The 21,968-nt window shown below is 45.8% G+C and overlaps 2 protein-coding genes across 2 annotated transcripts; both read right to left on the bottom strand.

The window, feature by feature from the left end:
• Positions 1-4,416: 4,416 nt before the first annotated feature.
• Positions 4,417-9,500, bottom strand: N7503_004275 (uncharacterized protein; the record flags this gene model as incomplete). Its single annotated transcript, XM_057063822.1, has 2 exons — positions 4,417-8,271; positions 8,358-9,500. 2 exons carry the CDS (start codon positions 9,498-9,500, stop codon positions 4,417-4,419), a joined length of 4,998 nt encoding a protein of 1,665 aa, XP_056924737.1.
• A 1,164-nt stretch (positions 9,501-10,664) lies between these two features.
• Positions 10,665-11,667, bottom strand: N7503_004276 (uncharacterized protein; the record flags this gene model as incomplete). The annotated part of the gene is made up of 2 exons (XM_057063823.1): positions 10,665-10,811; positions 10,861-11,667. The coding sequence occupies 2 exons, from the start codon at positions 11,665-11,667 to the stop codon at positions 10,665-10,667; spliced, it is 954 nt and encodes a 317-aa protein (XP_056924738.1).
• Between the last annotated feature and the right edge of the window lie 10,301 nt (positions 11,668-21,968).

The raw sequence follows: 21,968 nt of genomic DNA on the forward strand, positions 1-21,968 counted from the left end.
AACTACAATATCAAGAAGTTCAGCAGCCTGCACGAAAACTGGCGTTTATGGTGTTAGCTCTACCGCAAATCCGTGGGACGTAGTCTTTATGCAAAATGCTACCAGGAGATAAATAATATGAGCTACTCTCCCTCACACTCCTTTAGAGTCTAACCAAACGATCTTAGTTCATAAAGGAGAACCTGGTACCATCTTATAATATCGATATGTCTATTAGTGAGAAACCAGTCATAAACGTCGACGACTTATACGTGGTCCTTCATCACCACTAGACCAAAGACGCGACCCCCTACCCTAATGGTCGCCAAATTATTCAACTAGCCTTTCTCCTGCTAGTATCAGCTTACACCGCAAGCCAACCAGGGGCGCTTGTATACGTTAAGAAAAACGAGCGAACCAATATTCAGCACTTCTTCAGCAATTCTTCTAATAGCGAAGGCATGCATAACACAGAGAACTAGGACCTTAGGTCTAAAGATCTCAAAACTCTTTGTTACAGTTAGATAAGCTTGATTTTACTACCAAACCCTAGCGGTGCCCAAGACCACCTTATCATAGAGGTAGACTTAAAACATACCAAGGGCCATCATAGCAACCCAAAAAGGTAAGTTAACTCGTGGCTTAGGTCGTGTTTATCTAACTGATCAAATCTTAAAGAAAAATATTCTTGATGTCGGAAGTAAAGCAACCCATCTTCGATATCATAATCCTTGTCCTTACGATGGCCATTCTTAATGACGCGTTCGAATCCAATATCAATTCTGTTAAGGATATTTTTAAAACCAGAGTACTCTCGCCTCGTCGCTCTCTAAAAGTAAAATTCAAACCAGAGAAACTAAATATGCCGATCTACCGTCAGCCCGTTTCAACCATTTCAGGAATAAAGACCCATAGCATCAAGCCTCTTAAGTACCACACCTACCTTTATTATCTTCAACGGTTAAGTTTAGCTATCGGGATGATTCGGGCTATAAGACCTTACGATCTTCGGCGCGGCACTAGAGAAGCCGTCGATAGTAAGTTATGCTATTTTGCTTAAGGTGGTACATCAAGACTAACATTAAGGTATTATTCAGAAACGATATCCCTCCCCTTACTCCAGCAGGTAATAGGCCACGCTTATGCCAGCACCTTTCAGAAATACATAAACCAACGCGTCTAGACACATATTTAAGCCGCCTTCCTTAGCGTACCCTCGCAAGATACGTTAATAAACATTATCAGTCACTAAAGTCGCTATATTAACCCCCGAGCCCTATCTCACTATAAGGATCTATTAACGACCGCGAAACAAACATAGCGAGACTACCCTAAGATCGTATAGTTAAAGTAAATGCGCGATGCTCTTGCTACGGAAGCTAAAGAACTCTACGGATCTTTAAGCAAAGCTACTAGCACAAAGCTCGGGGAGCTTAAAGACAAGACGGATGCTCTACTATGGACAAAGAAGGCAAAATTAAAGAATAGAACTTTCATTACCGCCCATAAGGTTTATTTTACCACAATTAATACCCTAGAAATCAATAAGCAACTCGACCCCTCGCCACTAGACCTAGACTAGGGTACATACGAGCCGAAAGCAATTATTCACTATCTTAAAGAACGTCGTCAGGTTACGGAACTAATACACTTATCGTTTTAGGATGCTACTAAAAACGAAACGGAGCCTAAGGATCTCAATGAAAGTCAGTCGCTTACTAAGAGGCAATTGGCTTTCTTAAGACTTTCTAAGAAAGACGATATGGGGCAGCGTATTATCCTAATTAATGCATTAATCGACCTCGGTCGAGTCGAAAAGGTGCCATCCAAAAGGACTATATCTAAAACCGAGTCCTAGTATACGGCCAACGACAATCAGACCTTATCATATAAAGTAACGTCTTACTCAAAACAGGATTAATCTTCGTCGCCCGAGCCGCGCGATAGTCCGATCTATCTAACAAATCGACACTGTCTATTTTGCGTCTTCGAACCTAATTTCCAGTGCTATTTTACCACGCCATAGAAAGCCAGAGAATATTTTAAGAAACACCTCCGCGCATTAGAACGGAACGGACGCATACCGTGTCCAGATCGATTCTGCAACCTTATCTTACATGGGCACCAAGCCCTTAAAAACCACGCTAAACGTGTCCACTCGGTAACTTACTTTACTAAGGCGCAGCGCATTCACGCTGGTTTCTAGGTGGCTAGAATTCTAGGAGATTGCTTTAGTCTTAAACCTAAAATTCATTAAGCCAAGGCATGCGCTTTACTATAAACCAAGGAAGCTTTAGTTCCCTATTCTTCACTTTAGTCCTAACTAGCGAAAGATATAACTTAAGCTTAACCCATACTTACAAAAACGGTATGTTATAAAACGCGTATATAACCATACGCAGCCATACCGCCATAATTTATCATGCCAGTATTATATGGAAGTAACGAGATGTTTCTATAACGTATCATCGAAACCGGCCGCAAGAGATAACGTATTCGATCATTTAGAGCAGCTTCAAGTATAAGCGGCTGCTTAATGCAGTGACGGACACGAACAGCATTCACCAACATTAGTTCCCAAAATTGGTGAATTCGGCAACTACTCTCACGATTCGCCTCGATTAAACAACTTCATTTTACTACCATCGGCTAATTACACCTACATCAGAGGCAGCGTTATCAGGATAGTGCAAAGTCAATTTACAATTTTCTTAGAGGCGATACACTAAAAATGAAGTATATCACTTATATCTATCCTTTAGTTACTATTCATATCCAGCCGCTAGTAAGTTAATGCCATGCCTATCGCTCAGGGAAAGGGCCTAGTCATACCAATTAAGGGCACAATTTCATTCGTTTTCAATTCTACAGGCCATCATATTTTAAGTAGCTTGTGTTTCTAATTCCAGGATTCTTTAATACATCAACGGTGGAGTCATAGGAGAGAAGTAGCGGTGGGCCTAGGCACTTCGGTGAAAGTTCGCTTCCCGTAATTTAGGAAAAAAAGAAAGCAAGTATTACTACAATTAAAGTAAATCAACCCTCATCAGAAATACATCAATCGAAGTATACAAAAGAAGTCATCCCGCTCGCTAGGCCGATAAGAAATCAGTTAAAGGCAAGATTTTCTTTTTACCAGCTGCCCTAAAGGCTTTAAAATTTATTATTCGGCCACTTAACGGCACGTGTCAGTTTAGAATAAGTACGTGGCCAAACATCTAGTATATATCAAGCGCCTAATAGCTAATCTAGTGACCTACCCTAAATTTAGGAACAGTGTTCTTCGCAGCACGCCGGGAGATATTGCGAGATGGAATATGCCTTCCAGCTCCACAAATTCAGTCACCAACGGAAAGTAAGGATTTGAGTCCTTTTCGCAGACTTTTATCTTCATATTCTAACATCAAACAGCATTACAACAGGTTCATATAACCATCACAGTCTCTATTCAGGATACCAAGCTATTTCTATTCAAGCGTCTTATACATCAAAAATCAATTTCATAGACGTTCCCGCTATAGAGACCATAATCCTCCCAAGGTCTTCTTCCATAGCATTTGCCACTTACAATAGTATCACCGCAGTAAGCCATCCAGTACCCATCCCATCCATCCCATCTTACACATCGCGAGGGACCGCGAAAACAGCGTTTTCAATCCGGAAACTCAGTGTTTTTTTGGTGTCATTCTATATCTCGATTTTTCTTCTTTAATGTTTCCCTTCGGACCATCATCTGCCTTAAATGAGTTTGGGATCCGGACATTAAGCTTTTTTCATGCAGAATACAGTATACACTGCCTAGAGCTAAAACAAGGTCTTCCAGCTTTAGTCATGCAAAGTATGACCTAGGCGGTGCTTATATCTTATTTCGCTGGCGACACAATACAATGGCTTGCTTAAACTTACATCTTAGCGCATAAATTCCATATTAACCAGAGCATTGTGAAAATCGAGTACAGTGTAGTAGTAGTAGTAGTATTCATTTACACCGACCCCTCGCCGAAGTTGATTATAAACCTCATCCGAACGGATTCGTTTTTGGTCTAGTTGGATAAACCAACTGGTTATGAGCCCGGATTGCGCGACCTCTGAGCGCACAGGTTCGATTCTCACAGATTGCGTCCTTAAAGCAACCAGAGCCTTCAGAATACGGCCTATGATTGGCCACACAGCCAGGCAGCAGCAGAGCTTCAAGTGCACGTCCCCAGCCTTGTGTCTAAGGTTTACGGGGGAGAGTTGATTATAAACCTCATCCACTAGGCTGAGAACGGATTCGTTTTTGGTCTAGTTGGATAAACCAACTGCCGAAGCGATATGCAGTATACAGCAACTATATATCCGAGTATGTACATGTAGAGTGATCCACTTCCTGACAGGAACTTAGAGCCTCGTCACGGCCTATCGTGGCCCATTGCCGCTTCCATCGTTAGGCTGCCCTTATGGCGCACGACTGCGAAACCGCTGTGACGCCTCGGCGAAGTCCAATACAGCTTGAACTGTTTTGGTTCGCGAGACGATGTCTGGTTTACCTTTCTCACCTTCATTTGAGCCTCCCAGCAGACTCGACACGCTATGAAACGCATCCCCGGTATTTCTTCTCAATTCTACCCGCAGTTCTCGTAGATTGGGACACTCCAATAATACATGGCTGACTGTCTCCCGCGCTCCGCATTCACATTGATCATCGTCGCGGAAGCCAAATTTCTTGGCGTAGGTGGACAACCAGTTATGGCCCGTGCGTAGCTGAGTGAGCAAATACGCTCGATTCCTGGGCAAGTTCCCGTACAGCTTTCTTGTGTGTCTCGCCGGTAGGGTACTGTCAATTTTCCGTAGGTGAGCGCCTTTGGTGCTTGATTTCCACTCTTGCTCCCACTGGGCATGAATCTTGTCGCGAATGAATGCATTTTCCCTCGTCAGCAGCGGCCGGAAAGAATGGGATTTGCCCGGCTGCGCGGCTTCCTTGGCCAGTCGATCCGCGGCGTCGTTCCCGGCGTTTTCACAATGTCCTGGCATCCATTGGAGGCGGAGCCTGACATTCTGTGCTTGAACCTCGGTCGCTGTCTGGAGGATCGCGTGGACAATTCGTTGTCCCGACCTATTCCTCGCGTTTTGGATTGCTTGCAACGCCGATCGGCTATCGCAAAGGATGGTTGCTGTTATGTGCGCGCTGCTTCTAACGATTGAATGTTGGTGGGCCAGCCTGAACACCATATCGACCGCGTAGAAGATGCCGATGAGCTCTGCTACGTGGACGGACCAACGTTCCATCGGCCCTACCTGGACCTGTTGAGATTCGATCACCTCTTCATGGTCGTTGAGCGCGACCATGGCAGCTCCCAGATGACCCTCACGCCCGGAGGCGTCCGAGTAGACGACAATTTCTGACGTTTCCCTTACAGAATCCGCTCTTTCTCTCGCTATCTCTCGGTCGGGTTCAAGCTCGATCTCCGTGAAGGCGTCGGTTCGCCACGGCGGCAGCGGACGTCGGTCGATCGTTTCCAGCTCATTGAGCCTGTCAACGTCCATGGTTTTTAATGCTTCCGCCAGGGGAAAACGCGCGTACGATCCTACATTGTTTCTACGATTCTGAGCCCGTGATAATGCGCTCCAAATGGGGTGGTCACGCGGTAGAGTATATAACCTCGCAATGGTGCGCTGCGCGCGTTGGCGGAGGCGGAGGTGCGTAGGAAGTATGTGAGCTTCGACTTCTAACGTTGCGGTGGCCACTGTCCGGAATGCCGATAGAATCCGGATCAACGCAGTTCTCTGTACTGTGTTCAAGTGTCGCAGGTGAGTCTTGTCCCGGAGCGGATCATGCCAGACTGTCGAGGCATAATCTACGACGGGCGTGACACATGCTTGGTAGAGCTGTCGCATTTGTTCTGGACGCAAGTGTCGTAGTCCACTTAGAGCGATAGTGATCTTGGTGGCGCGTTTGATAGCTTGCTGAACGTGTTCCTTCCAGCGAAGTCCTTGGTCGAACACCACCCCTAGCAATTTGGCTCTGAGTGACGGTTTGATGACAGCTCCATCGAAGGTTAGACCTTCTAGGTGTTCTCCTTTCTTTCGGGTGAGGTGTATGAGCTCGGTTTTCTCCGCCGCGAAGCAGGATCCAGTTCGTCGCGCCCACTCTTCGATACGAGGAATATCCTCAGCCTGTATTTTGGCTACATTTTCCTCGGCTGAGCGGCCTACTCGCCATCGGAAGTAGTCGTCAATGAACGCCGACGCGCCTCCGTGGGAGTCAACGGGCTGGTCGACCAGATCGGCGTTAAAGAAAGCAAACAGGATGGGAGACAGCGGCGAGCCTTGCGCTAGACCTGCATTCACTAGCAGCTCTGTTTCCGTACGAAAATCGTCGAATCCAATGTTGGCGTGTCGGTCACTCATGAAGCTCGCGATCCATTTTCTTGCCACCACTGGGATCCCTCTCGCCTGTAAAGAGGCATCTAGGCTCAGCCTATTTACCCCGTTGAAGGCGCCCTTGAGGTCGAATGCGATTAAAGTCACCACCTTGTGTTTATACCATGCTTGGTCGATCGCATTCGACAGCACCAGCAATGCTTGCTCGGTGGTTCGGCCCGGGCGTCCGCCGAACTGGCTGTTTGGTAGCAAGCCATGCTTCTCTGCCAGATGAGATAACCGTCGGGCCATCACGGCCTCGAGGAGCTTCCCGAGCGTGTTCAAAAGTGAGATTGGGCGGTAAGCGCCGGGCATCGCGTAATCTGGCTTGCCCGGTTTCCGTAAAACAATGATTTTCGCGCTCCGCCATGGCTTTGGGTGGTGTCCTAAGTCTATACACGCTCTGAAGATGCTAATGATGAAGGGCTTCAAATATACCCATAGTTTCTTCCAGACCAGCATCGGTAGATTATCTTCCCCTGGCGCAGTGGTCCCTTTCGCTGTTTTCAGTGATCGCTCAATCTCCAGTTCGGTGATCGGGTGCCACGGAAGCTCTGGTTGTGGCGACGCTGGTGGGCTGGGATCGGGTGTGTTCATTGCGGGAAAGAACGCTTCAAGGAAGGCCCTCGCTTTCTCTTCGTTCTGGGTGAGCTCTTGTGAGCCCACCTTCAGGGCCGGGGTGCACCCCCACGTTTCTCGAGGCTTCATGTAGGTCGCAGCTTTCCAGAGCTTCCCTTCACCCGCCTCGTCCAAGAACTGTCTCCAATGCGATGCTTTGGCCTTCTCTATGGTCCGGGTCCACGCTCGGCGCTTCTGTTGCATAAGCTGAAATGCTGTAATAGTGCTAGCGTGGCCTCGTCCAAGCTCCGCACAGCTCGCCTGCCATCTTCGGCGCAGTTGATTGACTTCGGCTTGTTGGACCTTGAGATCTGGTGTGAACCACCGTTTGGAGTATGGTGTTGGGCGAGTGTCGGGCGTGAACTGGTCGACTGCCTGGGCTGTCACTGCTGTGAGCTTCTCCACAACCCGGTCGAGTGTTGGCCGGGTCCTGATATCCTTCCAGGGGCTCATCTTCCGAGCTACCTCCTCGCCTATTCTGGCCCAGTCCGCGCGCTCATACGCCTTTCTCACTTTGTCGTTTGGCTTGCTCTGGGGTTGAATATTCCACTCTGAGTACGTGGCACGGTGGTCGGATCCGTAGTTCTCGTGATATAGATGGCACTTGACAAGCCGTTCTGGTTGGTCTGTCACTGTTAGATCGATGGTCGAGTTTTGGCCTGGGTTGTTCAAGGCCCAGTAAGTCGCTGTTCCTCGGGGGAGGCAGCTGTGGAGGTTGTGGCTTTGGAGAAACTCGATCAGGTCCCTGGCATGCTCGATGAATCTGGGTGGGATGTGGTTGCCGCCCCACAGTGGGTGATGTCGGTTGAAGTCTCCGGATAGAATGATGTTTGTCGGCCGCTGCTCGTTTTGCAGCGCGGCCGTGATGGTGTTTTGTATTGCTGTAAGGGCTGGTAGTGCTGACTCGTCGTCGCCCATGAAAAGCGGTGCTGGAGGTATGTAGACCGAAAAGAGAAGGATTTGGGAGTCGGCTGACCAGATCTTGATGGCTGCGATATCTGGGTGGTCGCAAGGTATCTGGCGGTGTGAGGAGGTAGAGATTCGTCTATTTACGTAGACTAGGCTGCGGAAGCGAACTGCGTCGGTCTGCGTGGTAGGTCGATAAAGTCGCCAGGCGCTGTGGTTGACATGCGTGCGATATGTGGTAATGGATGGCTCCTGGATCAAAAGTACATCCAGATCTTGGCTCTGAGGATCGTTGATCAGTGCCTCCATTCTCGGTCCTGATTTCATTATGTTCAACTGTAGGACGCGGAGGTTTCTCTCTAGCATCTAGCGGGGTTAAACGCCGCTGGAGCTGAGCACTGTCGATCACCAGTAGGGTGTTCACCACTACAGTCGAGGCATCGGGCCCTTACTCCGGGTGGGCAGCGTTCCCGTTCGTGCTGGCCCGCACAGTGTCCGCATCGTGGCGTTTCCTTGCACGTCCATGCTAGATGGCCAAACCGTTGGCATCGGAAGCATCTCTTCTTCTTGATCTCGCGTCGCTCCACCTGGTGAATATAGTTCCCGCTGACAAGGAACCCTTGCCGAAGCATATGTTCCGCTCCGTCTGCGGAGTCGAACCAAATTCCCAGAGATGCGAACTTCCCTAGGGTCTTATCTTTTGATTTCATCCAGGCCAGCTCTTCGATGCGAAAGCCGTGTTCAGCTAGGTCGTTATCTTCGATAATTTTCTGTGCCGCCTGAGTGGCCCTGGTTTCCAGGTCAAATTCTTCGGTGGGGGTTCGGTGTACGACGACACCAAACCGTGGCTTTACCAGCTTGGTGTGGTTGCCCAAGTTATGTAGCCACTTAGTGTTGTTGCGGGCCGCCTCAGTCGACTCCGCGTTCTTGAATCGAATGATATAGCCGGTTTTGGTAGTGCCGATTCCAGCCACTTGGACGTCTTGCGTTGCGGCTTCGCTCTGCAATGCGGTGCGAATGTGGTTGTTGGCGGCGTCGATGGGGAGGTATCGCCCGAAGGCGTTTCCATCATCGTCATTACTGTCTCTTGGGTCCACAAAGGTTCTCTGAGTGCTGATTCGAATGCAATTTTGCTCCTTTTCGGGTTTTTGGCGGTTTAGCGGGGAGGTGTCATTGCGGCCGCTAGCTGCAACTGTGGCCCAGGTCCTGGTAGGCGTCGCTGGTGGGGCGTTTTCCACTTGTGCTCGCAACGCTTTCACCTCCTCGTGCAGCTTTTCGTTCTGTTCCTGGAGAACATTCTGATTGTGTTTGATCTCCTGCAGTTCATCTTGGGCAGCTACGATGGCCGCGGTTTGGCGGCGGATGACGTCTTTCAGCGTGCCGATGAGTTTCCACACCTCCTTGGTGGTGATTCGAGCAGCGGGGTCCGCAGGTGCGAAGACATCGCCGCTCCGGGTTCGCTTCCGATTCTCAGAGAGCAAGCTGGAGCTGTCAGCCGCTGTCGTAGCCTGCAGTTCTTCCCCTAATATGCTGGCGATCGTTTCTTGGGTGTTTGTGGGAAAGGGCTCGGGCCCTCCCGTCGGTGGGTCCGACATCGCTTTGGGGATGGTTCCCGCTCGGTACACAACGTTAAAGTTTATATCGCTGTATTATCGACACCAACTTTCCGAGTCGTTCCTCGTCCGGCGTGCGTCGAACTATATGATGTACAGTAGTCGAGGTGTACAGGATCGAGGAGTACAGTGGCGACCGCTATCGCCTTCCATGTAGGACAACATAAAGAAGTTCTTTCAAACCCTAATCACATGCGGCGCCAGTCCCGATTTGGTTAGATTGGTATTGGAGGCCCGTTCTAAAGCTGAATTGTGAATTGCTAAATAAGGAAACACTAGTGTAAGTAATTAGTGAGCGTAATCTTACACTTCCAAATATACAGTCTAGCATGCCCGCGATGGTGTGGTAAGTGTACCAACTTGGACAGCAACCTCCCAACATGCCGCCGAATTGCACGAAACCTCGATGCGTAACTAGCAGAGCAAAACCCTATGATTATAGCAAAAAGGGACCTACGATTTAGCAAATAGCTTACGTAGCCAAGTGTAGTGAGCGTTCAGTCACTAATATACGTAGGAATATGCGGTTCTTTAGCAGCCCCAAATCCCCCATCCCCACCAGCCAGCTATCAATGGCCACCCGTATTATGCCAGATGCCCTTTGTGATCACCACGCTATGAAGCCCAGCCTATACGTTGAAGAGATGATCGTATTTCATCGGAAGAAGTTCAATGTACTGTCATCGTCGTCGAGCGTCAAACGTGCTCTTACACGGCCGGGCAGGACCAATATGATAAACCAACAAGAATTAAAGGAACAAAACTCGCAACTAAGTGATCCCTACTAACATAAATACTCAAAGTATACTTCGTACCATCTGGTCTCTGTTGATGAGTCGGGATGTGACAAACGGGTGGGAGACCGGCGGACTGGTTGGCCAACACTATGCATGACATTGATCCACGTATTTAGATGTCACCGGGATTGGCGCTGTGAAATTTGCTAAATTTGATTATCTACGCCAAAGAAGTCGGACAAACGAAAAGCTTCACAAAATTCCTGTCAAATTCAGGTTGATATCCGCAGTATGCCTTCCCACGGGGACCCATATGGCTAAAGGTTGTCGTAGCATTGAAGTGAATCCATACGATCTTGTCTCATAATGCGTGAAATGAAATCAGGATTCAGATACTGTCCAATTGTTACTACCAAGCAAGGGGTTGCGTAGGTGGTAACGGTTTAATGTCTCCGCCGAGTTTCTCCAATATATCCTTTTTCAATGTAAGATCCAACAAGGAAGAACGGCTCCATTCAGTTCCCTTATATCTTGCGAGAACCCGATCAACTTCTTCCTATTGTATCATAAGCTTCAGGAGCACCATAAACTGGACAGAAACATACAAGCGGTCGTGAAATGGTTTGCAAGCGCTCCATAGATTGTAAGCATTTCAACAGTTTGCCTGACGCGACGTCCTGCTGATTTACCCACTGATAGGAAATATAGACTCCTTCAGGTGCAACGATGAAAGCAGGCCCATCTTGCGCACATCTTCTAAGATTCTTGACCCCCATGCCAGATATCCGATCCCCAGCTAGCGCATTTAACGCGATGATGAAGGTGGTATCGAATAAATACTCACGCATGACCCTCTTAAGGGCACAGTCTTCCGACCTTCCATAGTACATAGGATGAAAGCTTTGCACAAAGAGACATTCGTGGTCGTTTGGGAACTTCTGGATATATATATCTCCGGCTTCTTCGACAGACGAACAAATACCTCGCACAAACATGTTGTTCACTTTTTCTGTCGCGCATTGGCACACAATAACGACACGAGGACGTAAAATATTCATGATTTGCTCGAATTTGCTGTACGCTAACTCGTCGTCACGGATCTGATCATTCAGACTTTGATTGGTTCGGACAGAGTTACTTCGAAAAGCCCGAACATCTAAGACAATAGTATTATCGATGTCTCTCTGATCACCGGACGCAAATTGCAAAGTTTCATTCACGTAGAGCAGCGTTGGCGAGGCAGCTAACATCTCTGTATAAGGCACTTCTGCAGCCTTATCGGTGGGCTCGATAAGCACAACCACGAGGTCTTCGTAGCCCTTAGCCAACTTCCGTGCATTTAGTAAACCATTCGTGTTCACTTTCAAGTCTCGCGCTAGGTCATCCAGAATTTTAAGATGACTAGTCGCCATTCTCGGATAGACGGGCCTCAGAGGGCAACGAAGCCTCAAAAGGGAAGGCCGTATATCCTCGAGGTCGATAAAATTAAACGAGTTCATTATCAAATTTGTTTAATTTAATTTCAAGTTGGAGAAAATTATTCAGAAGCATAGTAGCAACTTTTGAGAAATTTCCGTATCTATTATTTAGCCATCAAACCCCACCTAGTGATGACGTGGCACTTTTGGGGCTAGCCAGATCTCTGCCTAATAGTGGCCTGACTCTCAAGCCTTGCCTCTGAGGTTCTACCCTTGTCCTTGGATGGGCTTCTAGAAAAGCACTAGGCTCTCTACAGTGAAATAATGAAGTAAGTGCAAGATGCAGCGGGAAGTTGTTGACAGATTGCCTAGTCAAAGAACACTTTTTCTGCTGGGTTTGCATCGAATCTTTCACATAGGTCCCTGTATCTTACGTACTGGTAATTTAAACACTAGTATTTAACATCTGGTTAGCTACAAAACGGAAGGTTTTCGCGCTATCCATATTTGGAATGCCCTGTCATGTGATTAGGGTTTGAAAGAGCCTCTCTATGGGCACTGTAACGTTCATTCTATAGAAGCAGGCCGTGTTTGAAGATCGTGAGAAATATAAGATGCTAGCACTCAGCAATTGAAGGCACTAGTTTCAGAGATTTTCGTTTGCCCTCCAGTTTCCGATGCTCTTCGTAGGTTGGAATGTTTTGCGGCTTTCTGAGAGCTCCTAGGAACCTACGCAATAAAATGGTACCCTTGAGACTAGTGAAGTGTGGCATAATCTTTGCAGTTATCTACTCTTATGATCTCACCATATTGCTATCTATTTATAGTAGCCTAAAAGCATATATAAGGGCCACCCTTCTCTTATTCCTTGCCTTTACTATACCCCCTCTTTAAACTTGAAACAGTTCCTTTCTTTCGGCGCCTCTCCCTTTCCTTCGGCACCTAGAAAGAGTTCTATTAGGGAAAAGTTCACTGGTCTTCCCATACTTCCTAAATTACCGATTTTTAGAGTCGAAAAGTTCATTCTTTGTTAAGTTAACTCATATGACATGGACTCTTCTTTAACACCTATTTATAGAATATTGGCCGAGACCTTAGCCGAGGCCAGAGTGAAGCGTCGGGGTGATCGAACTGCGTGCATAGTCAGCCTATTTGAAGACTTTAAACGTCTTTCGGAATTAGATTAAATGATCTACTTCTAAAAAAGTTTCAAAACCTTAAGATCATTCCCTTGGATCAATCTTATGGTGCTTCAGAATTACCACGAGGGTGACCGGTTAGTCGAGAATGAGTTAGACGCTACCGCTAAGTAATAAGAAAAGTTGAAAAACAAATAGAGCTTCGTGAGGCCCGATCGAATAGAATTGGCTCGAAGACGGTAGGCGGAGTGTGTGAAATAGGGAGACGAAAATCTTTAGTGGAACCCATCTATGTAAGAGTTTGAATTGGAGTATGCTTAAGAATCCGACCAGCGCTATTTACTAGAATATTTTGGAAGCTCATTACGAGAATATGGCTTTTTATACTATATAACGTCCTCGCTTCTTCTCTATCGCCTAACGCTTTTTATGGGTAGCTCTTAGTCTATCGAGACTAATAGATATAAATCTTGCTGGGAAGTGCGGTTTTACCATATAGACGGGTGCACTTTCCTACGACTCCGCGATAATAAAGGAAGGCCGATGGTGTTATTCTATGGTTTAAAGGAGCCGCAAAGTGATGCTCTGGAATTTCTCAATCTCCTTACAACATACAATCTCCCCTATACCTATGACGGAATAATAGCTGGGGTGGTAGCGTGATTTATAGTTAGTAGTCCCCCTTAAATGGTATGTATGCTGGATGTTTCCAGTCAATACGTTGAGTTTCTTGTCAAATAGAATATTTTATGCGGTTAGAATAATCCATCTACCTTCTGAGCTGCTACATTCCCTCTATCGCTTAAACTTGATATTTGGATAAACTTCGAAGTCTAACTACGGAACCCTACGAAACGAATCGAGATCTGTTTCACTAAGTGTTCTCTAAAGTCTCTCAAACCTTTTTTTTGACTCTATTCGCTAACATGGTTCCTCCATATACGCATTTCACGGTAATAAGGATTCCAGATATTCGACCAAAAGTGTGGCAATCAATGAAGCTCATGTTAGAATACGGGGGCAAAGGCTTAACCGTGGAATAATAAGGTGTCCCGTAGTTATATAGTGAAGAGAGTGATCTATAAGACCTAAGTAGATCGCGCCGCCTAATGATAAGCCTTTTTAGGTCCTTATAGTCGGACTCTGCAGCAACCTGGGGCTTTAATAACTAGACTCGGCCCTGAAGACGGTAGGACTCGTCTAGCGCGAAAAAATTAGTCTTAGTCTCATAGGCTTAGTGTGGCAATAATACTTAGTGCACTAAGTATACCTACATTGTCTATATTTCACGTTGATATGGTGATGAGGTCCTGAATAAATCATGACATATAAACATATATAATAGATGTACGGCAAAATAAGATCGCCCACTTAATACCCATAGATGAATGCGTTAGCGTTACACTTAGTCCATCAACCCCAAAAATATGGCAGAGCGTGAAGGATCTATGGGAAAGTGTAGAGACGTATATTAAATGATGTCCTATTTTAAGGGTTGAATTGGAGGTAGAATTCCGACTATATATCCCTCACTGGTTAATAATCATAGCCAACTAAGCTACGATAGAAAATATTAAGTAGGAGATATTAAGTCGCGTTGTATTATTGACTTGATTCAAGTGGCTATCGCTCTATGATATGTGGGATTTCTCATCTTGATCGCAACCAGTTAGGCAAAGGTCTCTTATGTGTCATTATTGAAAGCGGTGTCCTGGTATGTGTCTGTAACATTTGCATTACCTCCACCATGCCTATTCTCGCCCGGACCAGCTCCCTTTTCCAATGGTCAGACTAAGATACCATAGTCTCCATTATAGTCTGAAGTGCGTAGATTTGGGCACGAAGACTGCGCCCTTTACTTTCGGATTCTTCCAAACGAGTGCGCGTGCGATTTAGCGCAAGGCTTAAGTTGTGATTAGCATATTCAAGATTATGCAGCTTGGCGGTAAAGGACCTATCTAACTCGCCATCACGGTTTGTCCGCTACTTTCAAATACCTTTAGCGTTAGATAAATAGATGGATTTCGAAAGGGGCCACGTAGCTTACCTTTGCTATAACTCTTCCTTCAATTTTAGGACCAGACTGAAGCCCCTATAGGACCTACGGCGAGATAGCCTCAAGCGAGCGACCGAGCTCTTTGCAGATAGTCTGTAACAGAGGTCTATAACAGACCCACCGCCCCGCTGCTCAGGTTCGAATTCAATAAGGAAGCCCTCAATTCCATAAAGGACCAGGCATATCCGTCCTTAGGGGGCGGTTAGAGGCGGACCTGACCGGGAGCGAGGAGGCCAAGTCAATCGTCTACGGAGATTAGCGTCGGATGAGCATAGGTAGGCTACACATCATAATCCCGACCACAATAGCGTAAATTGAGGCGCTGCATTCTGGCCACACTGGTGTCCTCAAGTAATTAAAACAAGTAGAATCCTAGTAGGTGCTTCCACAGTGGTTGGTGGTTGTCCACCACACCTACTCTTTTCTAAGGTCAGTTAAGTCGATAAATTCATGCGGGGCTTAGTGGGTCACTAGTTAGACCCACTAGGCGCCGACCTCAACTACATTACTTCAACGCTGGAGGTAGAGACTAAGGTTAGATGATTTGTGAGGGCCATTTATAAACCATGGTCCTTTCATCTTAAGTGAGTTCATAGGCGAATTTAAGTGACATGAATGAAGAGGTATTAATATTTTCCAAAGGAAGTAAAGTAAACGCAGTGGAGAGCGGTGGAGAGCGGGGTGGAGGGTGGTGGAGGGTAGTAAAGAGGGTTTTTCTAGGGTTTTTCTAGGGTTTTTGCCTTTTACTCGCTTTTAGTTGGCATAGGCTTTAACGGTCAATGTGATGACCAGTTCCTAGTCTATAGCCAACCTAGCCTATAGTCAAAGAACATCGAAGAACTAGTGCCCGTGGGCGGGACTCAGTGGAATAGACTCAAGAATCCAGCTTTAGGTATGCTACGACCGACCGCTGACCTTTGCTAAGGGCATTTCTTTCTATTATGCTATAGCAGTCCCTCTGATGTTTGCGGTGACACCAGACTTTAGAGAGGAAGCCGCCTTACATGGCCTAGAAACCAATCCCTGATAGATAGACAGCTTAAGCGAACCAGACTAGAGACGAAGGAATTTTGACCGCCCCCAATCCAACCGATTAAGCAGAACGCGACGCACAGTTCCTCCGTCCCATCACTGGCGATGTGACCGTGAAGTCTTATTGCACTATGAATTAGACCGTAAGCAACCAATAGGAAAATCTAGTAGGCTAGTCTAGTATTTTGATTTCTGCCATCCTCTATGCTAAAAGCGCGGGATTACTATATAGGCCCGGATTTATGACCCGGCGTTCTCAGTATCCAAAAAATCTCCATAATCATTGGATCATACATCCGTAGTTAATCAATCTTATCTAAACAGTGTGTGCTTCGGCCAAAATGCCCTCTCCGCGTACTGGTGCCGATAGAGTGTTACGCTTACAGTCTAATTCGCGGTCAGTGTCTACTCGGCCCGTTAGCCCACCACTATCTCCCCAGCTAGTTAACGGTCATCTGATAGTCTTAATGAACGGCGTTAAGGACCTAATGGTTAGGATATAGCGGAAGTACCCAAGCGTTTTTTAGCAAAGTATATAGGACCACCACAGCGGCTCTAGACTCGAAGGGTAGAAGCTAGAAAACGAACCAGTAGTTCACACTAGTGAGTCAGCAGATGCCAGTTCTCCCTAACCTAATTTTACACAAAGCTCACCGTATTTCTTCTCTTCTTAAAGTTCCTAGGAGATAGTTTAACGTAAAGTACTATATGACTAATAGTCAGTTTAACCAGTCACCTCTAGAGGCGAACTAGAAGTAATCTTTTAACGAAGCTAATAACTACGTGCTTAGTTAATGCATATATAAGATATATTAAGCTAGTTTCTAGATTTTCCCTCTTAATACTTATTCCTATCCTTTTCTTCTAAAACCCTTCCTTTACCTAGTCTACCAATATCACGCATTAGTAATATCGGAAATAAGATCGCCCGTCTCACTCAGTATATCGAGACCCTACGATATAAAAAACCACGTACTTATACTTCTTATTAGACTATCACCTTAATCTAGATATTGAGTTACTATGGCGAGAGTTCGATAGTATATCAACGCCGCCCCCTAGTCTAGCAACTAGTCACGGTCTCCCCGGTCATCAGTCTAGTAAACCCCCTAATACTAACTCTCCAGCCCTGATTGCTTGCTTTTTCCATTTTACCTACGAAGACAAGATCTTATACGTTTAGCCTAGTCTAGATCCGCTGTCACTAGGCACGTGCGCTAATAATATCTTCCACTATATTTTAGCGTATCTTCTTAAGGAAAGAATACACTAGATCGATTTCTAGCTCTGTCGGTTGACTAAATAATCGGGAGACCTAATAGAGTAGTACCCTTTTTGTCTTTCTCGAACAGAGTCGATCTTAGGCAGTCTTACTTAGATGCGGGAGTAGGTCTAGGAAATCAAGTGTCGCCATAATGCCACTAGGTGCTATTTTTCTTAGCTGCACATATGTCCACGGCAAGAGGAAATGCCGGATCTTATCATAAACGATATGGAATTATAAAGTATCCCCGTAGCTAATTTATTGATACTTAACCCGCAATTCTTCATCCGAAACATTATAGAGAATTTTAGATAATGTAGTGCCATTATTAAAGCGGAATATACTTATTTGATTCTGATGTCTACCCGAGGTAGAAAAAGCTCTTTCGCATGAATAGGCGCTATCTAACCACATTCTTCACTCATTTCATTATATACTAGTTAATACAAATTTCGAATCGTTAAAGCTTTCTTAATGATTAGTTAGATAAGTGATTGGAAGATACGTCATCCTGGGCAGAATAATTCACATATATAAAGATAGTATTTAAAGGCCGCCTCATGTATATCCCTAATAGAAGGAATCACTTCTCACGATTCCTCTACTAGTCACGAAAGAAGCATTCACTGTACTGTACGGACTGAAGAAGTCTGTTCTGGATTATGACTTTAGCATATTATAAGTTATCCGTAGAATAGGGTTAGTTATTCGCTAGGATTGGCTTGACCATCCACCCATTCGCTACACTAGATCGCCTACACCTAATCACTAACATAGTGATATAAGTCGAAGTGCCAAGATCCGTATAGAATTCTAAAGACCGCAACAACTATTCCTTAGTGATACTCCAACGAAAATTGTTTACTGTTCACTGCACGGCTCTTTCATGAGGTCGGTGTAAATTGACAATTTCCACTAAACAGCGGACCTGACCCACACCACGTTGTTTCAACGGCTGGTGGCCGCGACCGATGCTAACGAACAATAAATTTTGCATTGTCCAGTAATCACAATCTTAATAAAGACATGAAATGCCATAAATATTACTCATGTACCTATCCGCCACAAACGTTTTTAAGTTGTCGCTAACTTGAACGACAGTGAAGTGTGGGTAAAAGTAATCGTTTAGTGGTTCCTTCACGGACTGTTGGTTAATACTCACTAGGCGCAGACGTCAATAGCGATATATGAGGGGCGAGCATTTTAGCGTCAAAGCAGCTCGTAATTGTGCGAGGAAGGAAAAGAACAGTACCTTTCTCGGTAAGCCTAGATGGACCATATGGTCCGCGTATCGTTTATCCTTAACTCATCGTGTACACCTTATGGACTTCTCTAGTCTAATATATAGATATCGGGCTCTTAAAGTGGGTAGTGTAGTTCCCGAATCACGGTGGTTGGTTTCTAGGGGACATAAAGCTCCTGGGTCCTGTAAGAGCATTCCTAGGGTGTCGTGATAGGTTCCTAGAGGCCGTCACTTAGGTTCTAGGAGCTTAGGATGGTTTCCTAGGGGCTATTATCTTCCGTGAAAGGTCAAAAATTAGCCCGTTATATAGCTAGCGCGGATTGATCTTCCCGTGATGCATTTAAGTAACTGGTGAGAAGGACTATAAATACCTGTTCCACTGTAATAACCGATGACCGGTTCTTCACTATTAAGTTCGATAGTTGTATTTCTTTTTTCATCTAGTTTAAACATACTTTGGCCTTCCCGAAAATGGACCATCCTTCGTGGTTATGGAACCCGCTCTTAATCTATGAGATGGGTAGTGGGCCCTTTAAGCACGGAAATGCCTACTGTGGCATCACGCAAAAACGCGACTAGTGCAAAAACGCGGTGAGAAAAGAGGTTCTTAAGAGTGGTCGCCAGAAGCTAGACGCCCTCGCCGAGAGACCCTTTAGTGTTAATAATCTCTAGCTTAAGTTGCGCGATATTGCAGTAGAATTCCTCTGCACGAGATGGCACTAGCTGCGCTAGGCCGACCTGGTTGGGTAGCGATGGTACGAGGCCGCGATTCAGAATTAGCCCTAGACGCGCCGGTCTTAACCCGTAACTCGCCGCCCTCTAAGGCTAGTTAGATTAATAAGATACTCCGCTATTAATCCTGAAAGGCGGACTAAAAGGCGGAGTTAGTCGCGATCCCGCGTAATGGACGGCGTTGAACTTACTGGCCTATCTATCTTGGTGCCTTCGTAACTCGGCCCGTTATCTAGAGACCGATAGGTCACGCTAGCTATGCTTCGGGCGAACCAGGTGATCTGGTTAGTATTAGACGAGGCTCCCGCTGACTTGATGATTGTGAATAATAAGGCGGGGCCGCAGGCTCTAAAGCTTAAACGTTTCACCTATAGATCACCCTAAAGCTCTAATTCACGCCGCGAGAAATGCTATATCTACCACGGAGAGTATGAGAACGAGGTGACTCTATATTATGGAGGATATAGGTTTATGGCTTACTTAGACTGTATAGAACTATGGCTTGGGATATAGCGGCCTGGATATTATACGTTATGCCCATAATAGTAAGCAACATCTGGCGCGATTAACCGATACAGGCCGAACATCACTAACTAGAGAATAGTATATACGACAGAGCTTTCGTCGCGAAATATCAGCTATAAGGGGCTTATTTACTAAGCGCCGCTAATGCCGAATAGACGAACTCGTTAGAACACAATACTAGCGCTTTAACTACTATAGCTACGCCGCGGCTAGCGGTAGAAGGGTTGCGTCTTCCTAACCAGTCTAACACGCCTAGTCCGCGCTAATCTACCCGATTAGCCGGGCGTTTGGGTCCTTCTACTGAATCCCAGCCATTAGGCCCTTAGCGCCGTTCACTACGACTGTTAAGTAGCTAATAACTCTCACTCGGGAGACTAATAGACTAAGTAGAAACTAATCGTGGATAAGACCGCAGGCGCTAGTACACAAGGAGGGCGGATTTAAAGCACTTATAGTAACAGAGATTAATTACGAATATACGACTAATAGATATAGGGAATTCTACTATTATATAGTACTTCTTTTTCTATAGTATTAAATTTGCCATTAGCGGTGACCATATGGCTAATGCTTTCCTAAGCGGGAACCAATAGCAGTACATTAGCAAATAAATCTGGCGATCCAAGCTAGCCGGCTCTTAAGATTAACCTCTATGTCTCCAGACCTGGTTCAAAAGGGTCTATGGCAGGGGTCTCGCGAGCCGTCCAGAGTAGCCTATAGGAGGAAAGAAGGCGATGATAAGTTAGCGGAAGACTTAACGGTCACTAGCGGGACGGGGGAGTTGTACGCTGCGTTCTGCTCAGTTTAATTAGGGCGGCTATCTACTATGCTAGTTCACTTACTATCCATAAAGCATTAATATTCAGGCTATGTATATAGGGCGGCTTCTCTACCCTTTAAAATCTGACGTGGTCACTAGAAATATCGGTGGGACTGCTCTGGCATAAAGAGATGCCCCTCTCATAGCAAAGGTCGTTAAAGTTTGTGTTAACTAACAGCGAGTAAAAGGCTAGCTCTCCCTAAGAAAGTTAAAAAACCCTCTTCACTACCCTCTCTTCACCACCCTCTCTTCACTACCCTCTCTTCACTACCCTCTCTTTACCACCCTCTCTTCACTACCCTCTCTTTACCACCCTCTCTTTACCACCCTCTCTTTACCACCCTCTCTTTACCACCCTCTCTTTACCGCTCGTACTTTACCATCTCCTCATATTCTATACCTCTAAACTTATGTCAGTCACTAGATAGAGATCTCCTTATAGATAATTTAACTATAAATGCGCCCTCAAAAATAATAGCGGTGGCCGTTTCTAGCGTTAAAGCAATACGGTGGAGAGTTTAGTTCGTCGTAAGGTAGGTCTAACTAGTGACCCACTAAGACCCGCATGGGACCGACTTTAAGAAAGAGTGATTGTGGTGGATAATAAATAACTGCTATTATAATACCCACTTGAATTCTATTTATTATAGTTTACTTAAGGCCATTAGTGTGGCTAGAATCTAGCGTTTTAGTTTATATTGTCATTACTGGATTTTGAGGTGAAGACCAGCTTTAACGGACAGCTTTAACGGACGACTTAACCATTATTTAAATAGATAGGTAAGCTAACCATAATATACCACGAACCATGCTTAATCTAACCGATATTTAAGTTAGAGGCGATTTTGACGGGCTCTCCTCGCCGGGCTTTAGTGGAGGGGCCGTAAATAAAAGCATTAAGTAGGAATATGGTATCGCTAACTAAAGCAAAATGGCTAAAAGTAGCAACGAGAAGCGCGTATTGTTGAAATAATAATATCGAGAAGCTCTAGCCGCCCACATTCGTTAGTCGCTTATTCGCCGCTATGCTCTCGACGCTAACTTCCCTAGACGATCGACTTAGCCTCGTTATCGCTCCCGCCTAGGTCCGCCTATAGCCACCTCCTAAGGACGGATATGCCTGGTCCGTTATGGAGCTAATGGCCTTTTTGTTGTAGTCGAACCTGAGTAGCGGAACGGTGGGTCTATTATAGACGATCTATAAAGAGCTCGGTCGCTCGCTCGAGGCTATCTTGCCGCAGGTCCTATAGGGGCCCTAGTCTAGTCCTAAAACCAAAGGAAGAGTTATAGTAAAGGTGAGTTACGTGGCTCCTTTCGAAATCTATCTATTCATCTAACGCTAAAGGTATTCGGAAGTAGTAAACAAACCGAGATAGCGAGTTAGATGGGTCCTTCACCACCAAGCTACATAGTCTCGAATACGCCAATCATAGCTTAAGCCTCGAGTTAGATCGCACGCGCACCTATTTAGAGGAATCTAATAG

This window comes from Penicillium pulvis (assembly GCF_028828015.1).
Source record: "Penicillium pulvis strain IBT 33274 chromosome Unknown contig_1_segment0_segment0, whole genome shotgun sequence".
Classification (NCBI taxonomy): domain Eukaryota; kingdom Fungi; phylum Ascomycota; class Eurotiomycetes; order Eurotiales; family Aspergillaceae; genus Penicillium; species Penicillium pulvis.